General features: G+C 68.9%; 2 protein-coding genes across 2 annotated transcripts in view; both read left to right on the top strand.

Annotated features, from left to right (window-relative positions):
• Positions 1–10947, top strand: part of LOC123025130 (coronin-7-like) — a gene marked incomplete at its 5' end in the record, with an annotated part of 42683 nt that extends 31736 nt beyond the window's left edge. The window contains 19 exons of the mRNA XM_044433638.1: positions 3374–3428; positions 3537–3594; positions 3935–4080; positions 4163–4258; positions 4688–4825; positions 5088–5235; positions 5419–5594; positions 5765–5873; positions 6285–6371; positions 6623–6765; positions 6983–7087; positions 7269–7354; positions 7445–7586; positions 7979–8068; positions 8160–8276; positions 8625–8760; positions 9496–9587; positions 9752–9838; positions 10142–10947. Coding sequence (XP_044289573.1) covers positions 3374–3428; positions 3537–3594; positions 3935–4080; positions 4163–4258; positions 4688–4825; positions 5088–5235; positions 5419–5594; positions 5765–5873; positions 6285–6371; positions 6623–6765; positions 6983–7087; positions 7269–7354; positions 7445–7586; positions 7979–8068; positions 8160–8276; positions 8625–8760; positions 9496–9587; positions 9752–9838; positions 10142–10147 — 2017 coding nt within the window. The remainder of the gene's footprint in view (positions 1–3373; positions 3429–3536; positions 3595–3934; positions 4081–4162; positions 4259–4687; positions 4826–5087; positions 5236–5418; positions 5595–5764; positions 5874–6284; positions 6372–6622; positions 6766–6982; positions 7088–7268; positions 7355–7444; positions 7587–7978; positions 8069–8159; positions 8277–8624; positions 8761–9495; positions 9588–9751; positions 9839–10141) is intronic.
• An 839-nt stretch (positions 10948–11786) lies between these two features.
• PAM16 (presequence translocase associated motor 16) lies at positions 11787–13853 on the top strand. The gene is made up of 5 exons (XM_044433412.1): positions 11787–11861; positions 11945–12029; positions 12193–12329; positions 12839–12904; positions 13701–13853. The coding sequence occupies exons 1-5, from the start codon at positions 11859–11861 to the stop codon at positions 13785–13787; spliced, it is 378 nt and encodes a 125-aa protein (XP_044289347.1). The 5' UTR covers positions 11787–11858; the 3' UTR covers positions 13788–13853.
• The last annotated feature ends 139 nt before the right edge of the window (positions 13854–13992 follow it).

Below are 13992 nucleotides of genomic sequence, written 5' to 3'. Positions count from 1 at the left end.
CGCGGGAGGGGCGCGCCTTGGACGGCGCTTCGGCCGGGCCGAGCCGGGCCCTCGCCCGCCTGGCCCGGCGCGCCGCACCCGGATCCGCGAGCCGGTCGGGGTCCGGCCCGGCGGCGGCGGCTCTCGGCCCTCGCGTTCGCCCGCCCGGCCCCCACCTGAGGCCCTTCGGCACCTCCGGGGAGCCCAGGCCCGTGCTCAGGCGCCAGCGGCTTCGGTGGGCAAGCTTCTGGGGCAGCGGCATGGGCTTTGCCAAGGTGCTTGTTGCCCCGGCTGGCAGGTGCTGGGGCCTGCGGGCTTCAGGTCCCCTGGCTTGTGTTGCCCGCCCCCCGTGCTTCCTCTTTGCCCCTCAAAGTGCAACCCACACCTGCCCCGTGGAGGAAGGGAAGCTGCCCCCTTGCCATTCGGCCTGACGCTGGGTAGCAAGGAAAGGGCTGTGGATGGGGAGGCGGGGGGGGGGGGCAGGACTGGCCAGAGCTTTCAGGCCCCGCAGCTTCTTTGAGTCGCCAGGTTGGCATTTGTCTGTCCTGGCTGGGCATCCACATCCCAAGAGGAGCGGGCACGGCCAGACGCACCCAGAGAGCTTTCCTGGCTTTCATGGGCGGAGGGGGCTGCCCACCAACCCGGAGAGCCTTCCTCTGCCCTGGCAAATGCAGCCAGGGGCGGCTGCGCCCTCCCCTCCCCACCTGGAGAGGCACTGGAGCTCAGCTGGAGCCTGCAGGCACCTTTTGTTCTCCTGGCCTTCTCTCCCTCAGTATCTTAGGTCAACAGAGGAGCAGAGGCTGGGGCCATGCAGAGCCCATTCCGGACATGCCTTCCCCTCCTCCCTGCCCGTTTCTATCCAGCGGAGCAGCCTGTTCTCCCACCTGGAGCGGGGTGCCTCTCCCCGAGACCAGGCCATGCCGGGCCACGAGCACCCCCTCTCCGACCCTTGCCAGATGCGCCCTCCTTCTGCTCCGCTGTGCCTGGGCTACTGGGGATGGTGCGCAGAGAGCCCCTTTACTCTTGGCAGCAGCTCCCGTTGCCCCGGGCAGCAGTTCCTTGCCTTCCCAGGCAGCCTGCAGTGGCGGGGGGGGGGGGGGGGGGGGGGGGGCAGAGAAAAACAGGCAGCATTCCTTCCCCGGTTCTTCACGTCCTCAGCTCAGATTTGGCAAACTCTGCTGCTTGTTATTATCTGCTTCTTGCCGAGCTATCTTACTTTTCTCCCAAAGAGCTCAAGGAGTTAGGGTACATTTCATGGCGACCTTGTGAGGTAGGCTGGCCAAGCCCCAGCAGCTGGGCCCCGGCCACCGGGTGAGCTTTGTGGTGGGGCCTGAGTGCCGGTCTAGAACGCTGAGCACCAAATTCTGGTTGATGCGGCTGATGCCCTGGCAGGCTGGGAGCAAACGGGCCACTTCTGTCCTCCGGCAGGTGTGGTCCGGAGGGCTGCAGGGAGGGGGCAGGACATGCTCGGCCCCTGCGGGACCACAGGTGAGCGCTTCGCACTTGGGCAGGCTGCCAGGGAGGCTGGGCCGGCCCCCACGCAGCAGGTCCTGGCCAGACCGGGGCCGTGTCCGCACGGGGAGCCGGAGCCTGCCCGACCTGGGGTGCCCCCCAGCCCCTCCCCTTCTTTCGCACTGGCTGTTGGCAGGCGGGCCTGAGCAGGGCTGCTGCCGCTCTTCCAGAGAGCTGGAGGCTGGCGCTCCGGCAGGGGGGAGGGGGAGACCCCTTCCGCTCCTGCGGTGGGTGTGCAGCGACGGGATGGGGAAGGCAGCCCCGCGTGACAGCCAAGAAAGGGTGCAGCAGGCGCTTTCCTCAAACACGGAACCAGGAGCTGGAGCCCAGACAAAAGAAGCCGGTCGTTCCGACTGGCTGCAAACCAGGTCCTGCCCAGCCAGTTCTGCATTTCTGGTCTGGCCGCTCTGCGGAAGGATTGGGGCGACTCTGGAGTGTGCCTCTCAGCCGCTCGGAAGGACACGTGTGCGCGTGTGTGTGCATGGATGCACGCCTGCAGACTTCTCTGGGCTCGAGGGGCCCGTCCAGCCAGCAGGGCAGGGCCAGGCACCCTTTTGGGCTCGGGGCAGAGCAGGCACCCGCGCCTGGGGTGCTGCCCCGCAGCTGGCCCTGCTTTGCGCTCGCGTCCTCTGTCCCGTGCAGGAGGTGGAGCAGGGCTGGAGCCGTGGGGGGGCAGCAGGGGACCGCAAGAGGTTTTTCCCTCAGTGCAGCGTCCCATCCCCTCTCATGGCCATGGAGCAGGCCCCACGGCTCAGGGGGCCTCTGCAAGCCCCCCCCCCCAGCCAGAGTGCAGCCCAGCCCCCTGGCACCCAAGTGTGCGGCTTGGCAGCACCGCGCCCAAGCTTCGTGCCGGATGATGCGGCAGCCAGTCAGGCGTGCTGCCTGCCCAGGGTGCTGCTGCCGCCCTCGAGCAAGAGGGCGGGAGGACCAGACCAGCCTGCCTGGGGAGGAGGCAGGGCTGGGACCGGTTTGCAGGCTGCTGTGCCGACACCCAGGGCCAGGATGCAGCCGGGAGGAGGGCTCCCAGAGGCTCCACTCATCCTCTTCCTCGCCTTCCGCCTGCAGGCTGCTCCGGCCCACTTCCCTCTTCCTGTACCTCAGAGGAAGGGAGGGCTGGCCGCCAGGAGGCTGCTCTGCTCGTCCCACGTCTCCCGGGTGCCGCTTCTGGTGCCGGGGGCCCCCTGCAGCCCCCCCCGGCAGCGGAGGCCTGGGGGTAGGAGCGTGAGGGCAATGCCCTTTGCCGCTGCCGAGGCTTCCACGAGAGCGAAGGAAGGGTCCCCTCAGGTCAGGGAGAGGCCCCCTTCTGTGCACCCCAAATCAGACAGAACTGTCTTGCCAGGGCTGCTCCCCACATGCCCCCCATCTGAGGCCCGGGGTGCCCCACACCACCCTCCCCAGGCGTGTCCCTGCTGGGGGAGGCGGCAGGAAGCTCTGCTCCTGCTCTTTTGTCCTGGATTTTTGGCTGGATCAGTTGAACGGTGGCTCAGGCTTGGTTCGCACATAACGAGCGCCGGTGACGGGTTGTCGAACTGGTTTGTCCTGATGTGTGAACATGACCCAGCTAATTGTGGTGTGTGGTTGGGTCACTCTCGTGTGGGGCAGAAGCCACGTGAGCCCTCACCGGCGGGGGCTTTGGGGGTGCCAGTGAGCAGCAGGGCCGCGGGCCGGAGAGAGGCGGAGGCTGAGAAGAAGGGGGCCTCGCCCGGGCACGTGAGCTTGGCTTCGGCTGATCTGGGACCCAGAGGGATGGCACCGAAGCCTCGGGAAAGTGTGGATTGTGAGGAGGGACTTGGGGGAGGCCCGGAAGTTGCAGCGGGTGGGAGGCGGCCTTGAGCAGCCGAGGCAGGCATCCTTCAGCACTGGTGCCCCTGCTGTGTTTCAGGGCCATGATTCCCCTCTTCGACCCCAGCACAGGCCTCCTCATCCTGGCAGGCAAGGTGAGTCTCCCCCCACTCTCCATGGGGCCATGTGCCCCCCCCCCCCGCTCACCCGTGGTGGGGAGCCACAGTGAGGGCTCTGCAGACGATGCAGCCGTTGCTTTTCAGGGGGAGACGGGCCTCTTCTGCTACGAGGTGCTGCCCAGCCAGCCGGCGCTGACCGAGGGTGAGTCCCCCTTGCCTGCCTGCGCCCGGACCCTCCCCTCCTCAGACGCCCTTGGGCTCGGCCGGGGCTCCGGGCAAAGGCGGCTGAGCCTGGCCGGGGCGGGGGAAGCTGGCCTGCCCCTGCGGGGGCCCTGGGTGCTGCATCCCTCCCACACCGCTTCGGCCGGGGCTCCTTCTGGGGAGGGTGGGCAAGGCCAAGCGGTGCGCCGTGGGTCAGGCTCCAGGGGAGGGGGCGCACCGGGCCAGGCGACTGGGGCTGGCGGCGTGGGGGCCCCACCACCGTCGTCGTCGTGGGCCACCTCAGAGCGGCGGCCCTGGCCGCGCTGTCTCCCCGTTGCCAGTCAGCCAGTGCCTGATGGAGAGCAAGTCCCAGGGGGCGGCCCTCGTGCCCCGGCGGGCCCTGGACGTCATGGCGTGCGAGGTGCTGCGCCTCCTGCAGCTGACCAGCGGCGCCGTCGTCCCGGTCAGCTACGTGGTGCCACGGAAGGTAAGCGGGCGGCTGGCGGGGGGCCGGCGGGGCCGTGGGGCAGGGTGGCCATGGCGCTCACACGAGGCTGCGTGTCTTGCAGTCCACGCAGGAGTTCCACAGAGACCTGTTTCCCGACTGCGCTGGAAGCGTCCCGGCGACATCTGCCCGAGCCTGGTGGGCCGGAGACAACAGCCAGGTGAGGGTCACAACAGGAGGGGGCGAGCAGCACTCTGGAGGGGGCCCTGCGGGAGCCTGTGGCCCAGCGGCCGCCCAGGGAGCTTAGTCATCCTCCCACCCCCCGGGACGAGCAGGAAGCTGCTGGGCCACGAGCCCCCACCAGGCAGGGTCTCCGCACCTGAAGGGCTCAGAGGTGCCTGCGAAGCGGGGCCTGGCCAGGAGGGGCCCCTCGGCCATGGCAGCGCTGTGTGCGAGGCACTGTTGGCCGTGTGGACTGAGGAGGATGGGCGCAGAGTCCCATGCACCTGGAGGGCACCGGCATGTGGCGCACTGCTGTAAGGCTTCCAGCTCCCTCAGGGGTGGATTTGGGGGGCTGGGAGCCAGGCGGCACGCTCCCCCTGCGATGCCGGGCTGGGCCCGCCCCGTGATGGCCGCTGCCCTTCCCCAGGTGCCGCGCGTGAGCCTCCAGCCGGACCAGCAGCCCGGCCGGCCCTTCACCTCCGCCTGCCTGCCCTGTCCCCAGCCTGAGGGCCCCGGCCAGGACTGCACCCGAGGCGGCAGCCGGACGGAGGACCCCGAGCGCAGCGTGAGTGCCCGGCCCTGTGGGAGTCCAGCAGGGAGCGGGGTGCAGCCCCCCGCCGGCCCTTGGAGCATGCGCTGCTCCCGGCCCGGCCACCGTGGGCCTCGGCGGCCGCCCCTCCTTGGGGTGCTTTGGCCTTGCCAGGCACGTGGGGGCAGCGCCCCCCACGGGGGGATGACCCTGACCCTGACCCTGACCCTTCCAGCCGAGCTGCGGCCAGGCCTGTGCCCCGGGGTTCCACCTGCCCTGAGCACCTGTCCCCCCACAGGCCGGCGGCGGCGGCGGCAGCAGCGGCAGCAGCAGCCTCTCGCCCCCCTCCAGCTCGCTGGCGTCCCCGTCCAGTGCCGTGCCGTCTCCCACCCTCACCAGCGGCTTTGCCTCCAGCCCCAGCCAGCGCTCGCTGCAAAGCCTTCTGGGTAGGTCTGCCCCCTGGCTCCTCACCCACCTTGGTGGGGCCGCTTCGGTGCCCCTCCCCTCTCCTCGCCTCCTCACCGAGGCACCTGGCTGGGGGGGGGATGGGGCAGCCCCACTGGGGATGCTGGCACGAGGGGCCCCAGGAGGCCCCCACCGGCCCCTCATGCCCTCGCTGCCCCCCGCAGGGCCCAGCTCTGGCTTCCGCCACGTCCAGGGCACCGTCCTGCACCGCAGCACCCACATCACCAACCTCAAGGGCCTGAACCTCACCACCCCGGGCGAGTGTGACGGCTTCTGCGCCAACCGGCAGCACGTGGCCGTCCCCCTGCTGTCCTCAGGGGGGCAGGTGGCCATCCTGCAGGTAACGGGGTGGGGGGACCCTCCTAGCATCAAGGACCCCGGGGGCGGCCAGGCTCTTTCGGTGGGGCACCTGCCTGAGCCATGCACTCCTCGAGCGGCAGTGCCGGGACGGCCGGAGCCCTGCCGCCTGCTGGCTGGAGGGCCACCTATCCCTGGCTGTCTCCCCTGCAGCTCTCCCAGCCGGGCCGCCTTCCCGACACTTCCATGCCCACCATCCAGAACGGGGCGCCCGTCTCGGATCTGTGCTGGGACCCTTTCAATCCGCAACGCCTGGCAACCGGTACGTTCCCCAGCCCTCCCTTCTCCTTGAGCCAAGCAGACAAGAGGCGGGGGGTGGATGGAGAGCCAGGAGGGCGGCTGCCACCCCGAGCCACTCTCCCAGGGCCTCCCAGGTGCAGGGCCAGGCCGAGGAGCAACCTGCCCAGGCGCTTCCAGCGGGGCCCGCCAGCAGGAGCCCTGGCACAGCGCTGGGGCCATGCCAGCCGGCTGCTCCCCTGCCTCTCGCTGTGGCCCAGGTTGGGGTGTGAGCGAGGAAGAGGAGCAGCCCATGAGGAAGGGGAGGGCAGGCTGCGCCCATGGAGGGATCCAGCCCGCAGCGCCGCTCCCCGCCTGCCCCGTCTGGGCTCTCCAGGGCCCAGGGCTGGCTGAGCGGCGCTGTGCTTCCCTCCCCTCCCTGCCTTTCCTGCTGCAGGCGCGGAAGATGCCAGGATCCGTCTGTGGCGGACGGAGGCGGGAGGGCTGCAGAAGACGCTCCTGGAGCCCGAGGCAGTGCTGCAAGGTAAGGGGCGTCACCGCTGCCCGGCGTGCCGAGGGGCCACGTCTCGAGCCTGGGTGGCGGGGGGTTGGGGCGTGGATCCAGGAACTGCGAGCGCCGCCCTGCGCAACTGAAGTGGAAGGAAGCCCTTGGCTGCCGGGGCCGGGCCGGGCTCCTTGGGGACCTGCCGCCACCCTGCCACACCCCGGATTTGGGGGGTCCCTGCCTCCCACTGCTGTGCGGTGAGGGCAGCCCCTCTCTCCTCCCCTTCCGAGGTCACACGGAGAAGATTTACTCGGTCAAGTTCCACCCGCTGGCCTCGGACATCCTGGCCTCCTCCTCCTACGATACGAGCGTCCGGATATGGGACGTGCGCGCCGGGAGGCAGGCGCTGCGGTTGGACGGACACGAGGGCCAGGTAGGGAGGCGGCTGCCCGCCTGCCGCTCGGCTTCTCGGGGAGCGCGTGGTGGGTCCCCCGGGGTGGCCTGGCCTCCGTGCAGCCCCATTCGGCCAGCCTGGGAGGAAGCCGGACAGCCTGAGCGCTGCAGCAGGCCCGGCACCCAGGAGGGCCGGCTCCCCTCACCCTCACCGGCTGCTGGGGGACCCCCTTTGGTGACGGGAAGGGGCCTTTCAGATCTTCAGCCTGGCCTGGAGCCCGGACGGACGCCACCTGGCCACCGTCAGCAAGGACGGCAAAGTGCGGGTCTTCGAGCCCCGGCAGGCCTCACAGCCCCTGCAGGTGAGGGGCTCGGCTGGGTGGGAGGGCGCACGGTGGCCGGGGCGGAACGCGGCACGGAAGTGGGGCACTGCCGCAGGCTGGGAAGCTGGCTCAGAAAGCGCCCCTGCCTGCCTGCGAGGGGGGAGGGCCGGGGGCAGCCCGGCACGCCTCCCCTGAGCCGCCTCCCTCTCCGCCGACACAGGAAGGGTCGGGCCCCGAGGGAGGCCGGGGCGCCCGCGTCGCCTGGGTGTGTGGAGGCAGGTACCTGCTGGTCTCAGGCTTCGACAGGTAAGAGCGCACGTTTCCCCATCCTCCCCGTCCGGTGCACGAGACCCAGGCCCACCTGGCCCCCTCCTCCTCTCCCTCGTCTCTCCTCAGTCGCAGCGAGCGCCAGCTTTCCTTGTACCTGGCGGAGTCGCCAGCGGCCGGGCCCGTGACAGTCCTCGGCCTGGACGTCTCCCCGTCCACCCTCATCCCCTTCTATGACACGGACACGAGCGTGGTCTTCCTCACAGGAAAGGTGAGCAGGCAGCCCGGCCGGCTGCTGGCCTGGCTGCCACACCCACAGAGCGGGCCCGCTTTCAGCCTTCTCCGCCGCCTCGGAGCCTGGGCCCAGCCGCGCGTGCTCGAGAGGCGGGGCCGGCAGGCCCTCCCCGGGGCTGCCGCGGCCCAGCACACCGGTGGCTCCAGCGTGGCTGAGCGGCCCGTTCTGCACCTGGCATGGCCCTGTGGTGGCACCCGCCGAGCCCCTCCGTATGCACGCGTGGCGGGGACAGGGCTGTCTCCCTCCAGAGCCCAGAGCTGCTGCGCTGCCGGGCTCCCCCTCCCTGAGAGAGCCCCCAGCGTGCTTGCCTTCGCTGGCAGGCACCCCCTCTCAGTGCAGCACCAACCCCTCGCCTCCCACCCGCATAGGGAGACACCCGCATGTACATCTACGAGGTCCTCCCCGAGGCCCCCTTCTTCCTGGAATGCAACAGCTTCCTGTCCAGCGACCCCCACAAGGTGAGGAGGCGGGAGGGGAGGGGCCTTGCGGAGGGGGGGCTGTGCCCGCCTGGGGCCAGCACCCATGGGGTCCTGCTCTCGGTGCCCACAGGGCTTCCAGTTCCTGCCCAAGACGGCATGTGATGTGCGAGAGGTCGAGATCGCCCGGGCCGTCCGCCTGCGCCAGAACTCCATCGAGCCCGTGGCCTTCCGGGTGCCCAGAGTCAAGGTACGTAACCCGGCGCCCTCACGACCCCCTTGGAGCCCCTTGGCTGGAGCTGAGCCCCTCTGCCTGTCCGGCCCCCTGCGCCTCCTCTGCCCTCTCCCCCGCTCAAACGCCCTCCGAGGACCCGCCGGGCAGCACACGTGGCTGGCCGAGGAAGAGCCCGTTCGGCACAGCTGCTGCTTGCCTGGGTGCCAAGGAAGGCTCAGGAGGCCGCCACAGACCAGCCAGTGCCCAGGGCACTTCGCCGTGCATGCGGCCTGCAGCCTGGCGCATCCCGCATGGCCCCCGTGGGCCCTGGTGGATGCGGGTGTGCCATTCAGACCCGATCCCGTGCCCTTCCTGTCTCCACAGAAAGAGTTTTTCCAGGATGACCTGTACCCACCCACGGACGTGTGGTGGGAACCGGCCCTGTCCGCCGCCGCCTGGCTGCAGGGCTCGGACGGGCAGCACCGGAAGCTCAGCCTGCAGCCCGAGGACATGACCCCGGGTAAGAGGTGGCCGGGGGGCGCTGTTGGGGGGTGCCTTGGCTGCAGTGCATGGGGCGCTCTGAGGAAGTCTTTCCAGCCCAGCGCTCTGAGGCGGCCTCTCCCATCGCAGGCAAGTTCTTTTGATGCAGGGCAGCCCCTGGAGAACCAGGCAGTGGGTGCAGGGCAGCCCAGGACTCTGCGGGGAGACCAGCTGCCAGAGCCATGGGCTAGACCAGTGGTGGCAAACCGATGGCACATGTGCCACAGCGGGCACGCAGAGCCCTCTCTGTCAGCATGCAAGCCAGGTCGCCCCAGCATCGCCCCAGCAGCCAAGCATCGCATAACAGCGCACATAGGGGCCATGCGCATGCTCGGAAAGGAGTCGCGGCGCCAGGCGATGACATTGCGAGCCGTGACTAATTAGCTGCGACTCGTCCGAGCGTTCACATGGCTGGTCAGTGCGCTGCCAAGGATATATATATTTGCTTAGACTGACTGTGAGTTGTTTTTTCTGAACTAAAACCTCAGTATTCAGGTTTTATTGTTGTGTTGGCACTTTGCGATAAATAAGTGGGTTTTGGGTTGCCGTTTGGGTACTTGGTCTCTAAAAGGTTCGCCATCACTGGGCTAGACTGTCCTTCCCCATCCTGGTGCATTCTGGGAACTGTAGTCCAACCCGTCCAGAGGACACGGGGCGAGGAAGGCTGCGATAGAGGCAGTAGCCAGCCTCACTCCATTTCCACGCCCCTTCGCAGTGAGCAAAGCGCCGAAGGAAGCTCCGAGCAGGAAGTATGTCCCATCCTCCGTCTACCTGGAGGAGAAGTCAGATGAGCAGAAAAAGGAGGAGGTGAGCCCGTTCTGCTGGGCCGGGCGGGGTGGGCAGCCGGGCTGGCGGGCTCTGGCCGAGCTCTTCCGGGGAGGCAGCCGGGCTCGGCAGAGCACAGAGAGCCCCCTGCTGGGACGAGCCGTGGCCGTGTGCCCCCCGCCCCAGATCGCCTCTCTGCCTTGCAGCTGCTCAGCGCCATGGTGGCCAAGCTGGGCAACCAGGACGGCCCGCTGCCACAGGACGCCTTCGAGGGAGTGGACGAGGAGGAGTGGGTAAGGAGGCTCTGCGCACACGGAAGGGGCAGACCCTGCGTGGCTTGTGCTGGAGCCCAGGGGCCCGTGGGCACCGTCCAAGCCCACCTAGAGTGCGCATGGGGGGCAGGCGAGGCCTGCCTCAGGCCCTGGCGCATTCAGGGGCGCGGGATGCCACATAGCCCTGTGCGCCATGCGATTCCTCAGCACGGGGCTGGTTGCCATCTCCTCAATGCCATTCCCGAGCCCCCGAACGAGGGGAGGGCTGCCCCGGGCAGCTGTCCTGGGCCTCTCCTCAGCCTGCCTGTGTCTCCTGCTCCGTAGGACTAGCCCGGAAGGCTGAGATGGGCTGCCAGCACTTTTCCGCCCAGACGACCCATGTTGCCTGCTGCTTGTGGAGCCCAGAGCTTCTCCTCGTGGTCTTCCACACACTGCCATTCTGGGCCAGGCACCGCCTTCCTGCAGGCATGCAGAACGGCCGGGATCTCACCGAGTTTCCTCTCCCGGCCTCCTCACCTGCCCCGCCGCCCCTCTGCAGCCCCACGGCAGGAATCCGGCCCCCTCCCCTGCACCGCCTGGGCCCAGTGCCGGGCACCCAGCCTCTGCCTGAGTCGCGTGTTTACAGACAAGCTCAGGGAGCCACCCAGCCTCAGCCTCGGACAGCGGCTCTGGGCCTGACGGAGCGGCAGTGCCTTCCTCGAGGAGGCGCCCTTGCTCTGCACCCGCCCCAAACGGGGCATCAAGTGTGGTGGGGTGGGCCCTGGGCCGGCCCGGAGGCCGTGGCCTTCGGGCGGCTGGCCCCTCGCCCTCTCCGTTGCCCGTGGAGCTGTCCCTCATTACGCTGAGTCCTACCCCCCCCCCAGGACCTGGCCTGCCTGGGGGCATCTTGCTTGAGCACACCCTCCGGCTTTGGCGCCTGCTGCAAGATGGAGTGGCAACGAGGGCAGAGGAAGACGTTCTGCAGCCCCCCTAGCCAGAGCGGCCTCTTGGCTGGACACCTGGGAGCAGATGGTGCCGGCACCGTGAGACAGAGCGCCGTCCCTTGGCTGGGTTCCCCCGGCAGAACCCCCTCCCTGCAAGCGGTTCTGTCTGGCTGTGCATGTGGCTGCAATACGAAAAGTTGTGCTAAACCTCTTGGCTCACGTGTCTTGCGTTCAATCCACACACACATTTCCCCCTCCTCTGCCCGGCCTTCCTTTTTTCTCCATCATTTCACTTCCCTGCTGGGAAAAGCTTCACTTTAAGGAACGGGAACAGGCGTGTAAAGAAGCGGGAGGCGGCAGCATGTCCACCATAGCACAGATCCCACCCCTCCTGGACCCCCATCCCTCTGGGAGAGGGAGAATCTCGGCGCTTGCTGCCTCTTCCAGGAAAGGGCGGGGGGGGGGGGCTGGAGAGACCCTCGCTTGCGGGTGTTGCCTTGTCTGCAAAGGGCTGGGAGTGGCTGCCTGAGCACCCTGCTCCCCTTTCTGGGGCCAGGGCAGCCTGTGGAGCCCTAGACCCGGAAGAGGGCCCCGGTCCAGCCCAGCCCCTCCTGCATCCCTGCCAGCCGGCCAGCCGCTGACGTTCAGGCGGTCCTCCCAGCCGCCCCCCTGGAGCGCCCACCCCGCAAACCCGGGCGGGCGGGCTCCATCCTGCCGGACCCGAGGCCGTTCCCTCGGCCAGGAGCAGCCCTGCCGGGGGAGGCGGCGGGAAGGCTCCGCAGCAGGGCGCCACGGGGCGGCGAGGCCCCCTGCTCCTGGCCAGGGACGGGGCGAGCGGGGAGACACGGCGGCAGCCCCGGCGCGTCCCGGGGGCCTCGGGGCAGGGACCTGCAGCCCGCGCCGGCCCTTGCGGGGGCGCTCAAGGAGTGGGGCCGCGCTCGGGCGCGGTGCCACCTCCCGCCGCCAGGGGCCGCAGCGCGCTCGCGGACCGGACCGGAGCGCTACCCCGCGCTGCTCCGGCTTCCGGCTTCCGGGAGCCGCTCCGCCCGGACCTCTATGGTGTCCTCGAGCCCTGCGCGCCCCTCGAGGGAGCCGTCGGAGTGAGGCCCCGGGGAGCCATGGTGAGGCGCGGGCGCGGGCCGGGGTGGGCGCGGGCGCGGGCGCCGGGGAGCGGGGCCCGGCTGACGCGCGCGCTTCGTTGCAGGCCAAGTACCTGGCGCAGATCGTGCTGGTGGGGGTGCAGGTGGTGGGCCGAGCCTTCGCCCGGGCGCTGCGGCAGGAGTTCGCAGGTAGGAGCCGCGCGGGCCCCGCCGGACCCTCGCTCCGTGGGGCCGGGCCGGGCCGGGCCGGGCCGGAGGGCAGTGCCGCGGCTCGGCAGCGCGCGGGGGGGGGGGCGGGGCGGCCAGCGCGTCGCCCGCGCGCTGTGACCGGGCCGGGCCTCTCTCCACGCAGCCAGCCAGGCGGCGGCGGACGCTCGCGGGCGCGGAGGGCCCCGCTCGGCGGCAGCCCCCAGCGCGTCCGGGCTCAGCCTCCAGGAGGCCCAGCAGATCCTCAACGTGTCCGGACTCGGCCCCGAGGAGATTGAGAAGGTAACGCCGCGCGCTTGAGGTCGGCGCGCCGGACTGCCCGGCTCGCCGGGCCTGCTCAGAGCCCCGGCCCGGCCGCGGGGAGCCCCGCGAAGCGCGCGGCGGTTCTGGACCCCTGCCCTTTTGGTAGCCGTGGGGCCCTCAGGGCCGAGTCGATCAACGAACGGGGGTGAGCGGCTCTACCGGGGCGGTCCGGCGGAGCCGGTGCGTCTTTAAGTGGGGTTGGCTCCGTGTCAAGAGGAGCATAAAAACTTGCGAGGGGACGGTAGCTGCACAGCCGAGTGCAGTGCGCGCTTTCAGAGGCAGTGCGCCTGTACATGCTGCGCCAGAGAGGCGCACCCGGGAGATGACTTTCCGCTCTGCGGGTTCGGGGAGGGTCTAGCTGGCCACTGCAGGGAGCAGAATTTCTGCTGGCCCCTTTGGTCTGGCCGTCTGAGCCCCCAGAAGCCCCACCGTGGTGATCCAGTTGGTGCCGGCTTGAGCAAACTTGTTTCTTTGATTTTCCTTGGCAGAATTATGCCCATTTGTTTAAGGTGAACGACAAATCCGTGGGGGGATCTTTCTACCTGCAGTCAAAGGTGAGTGGGGGAGGCCCAGCTTGTCGCCCTGGTGGGAGGCGGTAGAGCCACAGCCGCCTCTTCCAGCACACGCATGGCCTTGCCTGAGCGTCAGCCCAGGGCTCTGGGGGGCCTTGGCCTCTTAGTTGAGGGGCCGGAGCAGCTTGTCCCAACACTGGTGCCTTCCAGACATTGGCTGGGGATCATGGGCATTGCAAGTGAACACACTGGGGCAAACTGGGTGGGGGGAGCCTGGGTTAGAGACTTCCTCTCCCCGTTGCAGTACTTGCAGGTGTTCGGGGCATTTTGAAGCCATTCTGCCCTACAAAAACCAGGCGCCACAGTTGCCGTGTCAAGCCGGGGCAGAACTTTTGTATTAAGTGTGTAACTGTGAGGACACGTGTGAGCCATCGAGAGGTTTTTGAACGAAGTCTGAGCTGTGGCCGACAATTTGAGTTGCAGTTGTTTCAGGACTGATTTTGGTGTTTTTCTTAAGAACAGACTAGCTGCCTTTGCGTTTCGCTGTGTTGTGTGTGCGCATCCTGTGCTGCCCCCACAAAATGACTGGTGCTCCCCGTCAATTTCTCAGCTGTCCTCGCCCGCGGTGTGTTTGCTCAGGGCCTGAAGAGGGAGGCCCGTCTGTCGTGGCCCAAGCGCCTGTGCCTCCCCGCACCTTCCCTGCGAGGCGGTTCCAGGGTCCAAGAGGGCCAAGCCCTGGCTTGTGCTGCCCCCTGGCGGCTGCCCTTGGTGCGCCTGGTCCCTTTGTCAGCTGCGGCTCTGGAGCAGCTCCGGAGTGCCAACCTTGTCTGCCCTGCAGGTGGTGAGAGCCAAGGAGCGGCTGGATGAGGAGCTGCAGATCCAGCACCGGCAGGAGCACAATCCAGAGCGCAAGCCGGACACGTAGCGAACCGTCCTGCCCACACCAGCCTCCCGCTTAAGTTATTGCTAGCCAATAAATTGCCCTTGTTTACCTCGCTGCCGTGGCGTTTCGTCCAGAGGCGGTGGCTACAGAGGGTGCGGGGAACCGCAGCGTGCATTGCCAGGGCCGCCCACCAGCCGTGGGCCATTAGCTTTCACGGGGGCCGCCTCCTCTTGGCCAGAGAACCCTT

This window comes from Varanus komodoensis, unplaced genomic scaffold (assembly GCF_004798865.1).
Source record: "Varanus komodoensis strain SLA01 unplaced genomic scaffold, ASM479886v1 scaffold26, whole genome shotgun sequence".
NCBI lineage: Eukaryota > Metazoa > Chordata > Lepidosauria > Squamata > Varanidae > Varanus > Varanus komodoensis.
Note: the sequence above shows the minus strand (reverse complement) of the source record. Positions and strands in the feature narration are given on the sequence as shown.